General features: G+C 55.0%; 2 protein-coding genes across 3 annotated transcripts in view; one reads left to right on the forward strand and one right to left on the reverse strand.

The window, feature by feature from the left end:
- Positions 1 to 1,232, reverse strand: part of TTC31 (tetratricopeptide repeat domain 31) — a 9,556-nt gene extending 8,324 nt beyond the window's left edge. For both annotated transcript variants that reach the window (XM_045286641.1, XM_045286640.1), the window contains exons 1-2: positions 1,193 to 1,232; positions 938 to 1,023 (exon numbers count right to left, since the gene is read on the reverse strand). In XM_045286641.1, the coding sequence (XP_045142576.1) occupies positions 938 to 1,023; positions 1,193 to 1,232 (126 nt within the window). The remainder of the gene's footprint in view (positions 1 to 937; positions 1,024 to 1,192) is intronic.
- Positions 1 to 2,996, forward strand: part of CCDC142 (coiled-coil domain containing 142) — an 8,934-nt gene that overhangs the window by 1,943 nt on the left and 3,995 nt on the right. Inside the window, exons 3-5 of the mRNA XM_045286642.1 lie at positions 1 to 118; positions 252 to 382; positions 456 to 569. The exon at positions 1 to 118 is cut by the window's left edge and continues 1 nt beyond it. Of these exons, the coding sequence (XP_045142577.1) occupies positions 1 to 118; positions 252 to 382; positions 456 to 569 (363 nt within the window). The remainder of the gene's footprint in view (positions 119 to 251; positions 383 to 455; positions 570 to 2,996) is intronic.

A 2,996-nucleotide genomic window follows, 5' to 3' on the forward strand; every position in this document is an offset into this window, starting at 1 on the left:
TCTCCCCGGGATGGTAGCTCCTGCTCTCGAACCACTGAACTTCTGCAACAGCTCTTCCCCCCTCTCTTGGATGCCCTCCAGGAACCCAGGTCAGCGCTGACCCTCCCGTGGCCTCCAGGTGAGATGAGGGGCTGGGCTGCCGAGACAGGAGCTGAGAATGTTCTCCTTTCTCTTTTACTCCATCCTAAAGCCAGCCTCCTTCTACCGATGCTCCATGACCCCTCAAATACTATCTCTTCCACTCTCCTCAGGTCTAGCGCCCCTGGCCCTGGGGCTCTGTACTCTCCAGACCACCCTGCTCTGGGTCTTGGGAAGAGCTCAGCAGCATCTGGCAGCATGGGCCCCCGGCTCTTTCTTGTTCCTGATCCAGAAGGATTTGCCTGTGAGTGACTGGGGAGTTGGGAAGGGAGCAACGTGGGCTGGGTTCACACCTTACTCTCTGCTTCTGCCCAAAGCTTCTATTGCATGAGGCACAAGCTTTGTCTAACCTAGTCTCCAAGGACAGCTTGGCCCTGGAGGTGGAGCAGCAGCTGGCCCTGCAGATCCAGGAGCTGACTGCCCAGATCCAGGTGAGAGCAGGGGGCTTGGCAGTTTAAGACCCTCTCCTGTGCCCATCTAGGAGGGAGGGGGTTAGGACCATCTCAGGGCCTGGGAATTTCCTTAGAGTCTCTGCTAAATTTCTTTTCTCCACCCTACCCCCCCCCCAGTATTTAATTCATTATTATTAATTTCTGACAGTTTTATTGGCATATAGTTCACATGTCATACAACTCAATAGTTCAGGTTTGTTAAGATCAACTTTAGGACAGTTTCTTCTTTCATGTGTTCATTGTTATTAGTTCCGCGAGCGGGGACTGGCACTTCTCAGGCGCCAGCGCCCACTCGAAGGAGGCGTGGCCGGGGTACACCGGGGCCGAGCGGGCTGGAGCCCCTTTACCTCTTCGCCGTAGTCTTCGGGACCGAATTCCTTGCGGAGCTGGGGGGCAGCAGCGACCCCCGGCGGGCAACCGGGCCGCAGAGTCCCTGCGACGGGAAAGGGGGACGGCTCAACGCCAGGGGCCTTCGAGTCGGCGGGGAATCCCGAGCCCCGGGCGCCCGGCGAGAAGCTAGTCTTGAGCAAACCGTCCCCGGGCGGATGGCGAGGCCAGCCTGACCCCCCTGCACCCCCTGCCGTGCTGCGACCGCCGCTCACCTAGCTTGATCCGCCCCACGGTCTTCGGAACCGGCGCCATCCCTGCTCCGCGGTGACCCGAAAGTGAAAGATGTTTCGGCATTCGACCCGGGCCGGGGGGCGGGGTGCGATCGCGCGGGTGGCCATCTTTACTAGGGGCGGACGCCTCCGATTACGGGGCGCCGGAGGCTTCCGCCGAGGCTCCCGGCCGGGGCCGGCTCTGGGGACGGGGTAAGGACCTTAGAAGGCACACACAATTGCAGGCATCCCCTTCTGATCCCTGGGGTCTGCGCACCTTTCTAAATGATTGTAGACACGGGCTGGCCTGCCTGCAGAAGCGAGGCCTGTTGCAAGAGTTCCTTCATTTACAATTGTTAGGTCTTATGGCTCAGGCTCAATTTCCTGGTGGTTTGTTTCTGCCTTCCCCCACAACGCCGTCTATATTATTCTCTTTTTGTCATGAATTGGGGGACGGATCACAAAACAGATCCGTGTTTTTTCCACTCAACAAGTCATACACATTTTATGTCATCTGATGTCCTCCTGACAATGTACCATCAGTGACCCCCTCCACCCCCAGCCATGTTTCTAGTAGTCTAAGTTTCCTGCGCTTTGTCCTTGGCTAAATGCTGCCTTTTTTAATCTCAAATGGCTGATTATTCTAAGGAGTGCACCAGCTGTTCCCCTTATGGGCCTATTGCTTGGCTAGAAATTGAGCCAGGAGGTGGGGTTGATTTCCAGACCTGAAGGGTACTGAAAAGCCATCATCTTGGGGGTTCCACCAATCTCTAGCCAACCAAGAAGCCTGATTTTTACAAAAATAAATAATTTTTAGTTTTGTTCTGCAGTGTTCTCCCTCTCTACCTGGTCGCTTCACCTGGGACCCCTTTCAGAGTCATCGGGAGCTGGAGCTGAGCACCAGCTGCTTCAGGTCTCAGCCGTGGATGGAGGCTGATGGGCGTGTGGTCCCCATGCATCTTCCAGGTCCCTCACCCTTCTTTCCTCCACGTGGGGAGAGATCTTTCCGGGCCCCAGGTGCCACTCACCAAAGTAGGTTGTACAACATTGTCTTTGTGGATGGCATGTGACACCCACTGACCTGGGGTCTCCTGAGACTATTGTCCGGAACCCCCTTCCCGCCCAAGCAATTCACTGGTTAAATCGAAGGACCTTTCATTACATCTCTATGCCACTCTCACCATTCTCTGGACGGCCCTACCGGATCTGGCCTTCCAAGACCTTTCTGAATTGTCTCCTCCCTTCTGACAGGGCCCATCTAGCCAGAGCCCACTCCTCAAGCCTGCCAAGAGCAGGCCCCTCGCAGGGCTCCTGCCCTTTCCCGTCCTCAGCATTTCCTCTATCTGGAATGCTCTTTCCCCAGTAGCTGGCTTATTACTTTGTCAGTGTCAGATCTCTCCTCCTCTAGGAAGCCTTCTCCGACCATCTTTTTCTCTTTATACAGAAGAGTAGCCTCCCAACTGCACCCAGCCCTCCTGCTCTGCCTTTCCCTAACCCTGTATTTGGTATGCTACGTTGTCTGTGTGGTGATTGGTTGCCCCACTCATACTTCAAATTCACTGCATGCCGGATTTTGGGGTGGTGGTGGTAGGGGGGTGCCTTTTGGTTTACTGTCAAAGCCTAGGACAGTGTTTGGCGCACAGCAGATGATCACCTGTGTGTGCTAAATGAACGAACGGAGGCAAAGAGATGGGTGAGGAGGCTGTTCTAATGGAGATACAAGTTCTCAAGTATCCAGTGAATTTGGAATTTGTCCTGTCAATGTTGAGAATCGATAAGCTTACCTGAGATGGCACCGAAGGGAGAT

Source organism: Echinops telfairi, unplaced genomic scaffold (genome assembly GCF_000313985.2).
Source record: "Echinops telfairi isolate 266 unplaced genomic scaffold, ASM31398v2 ScPeMD7_9;HRSCAF=40, whole genome shotgun sequence".
Lineage (NCBI taxonomy): Eukaryota > Metazoa > Chordata > Mammalia > Afrosoricida > Tenrecidae > Echinops > Echinops telfairi.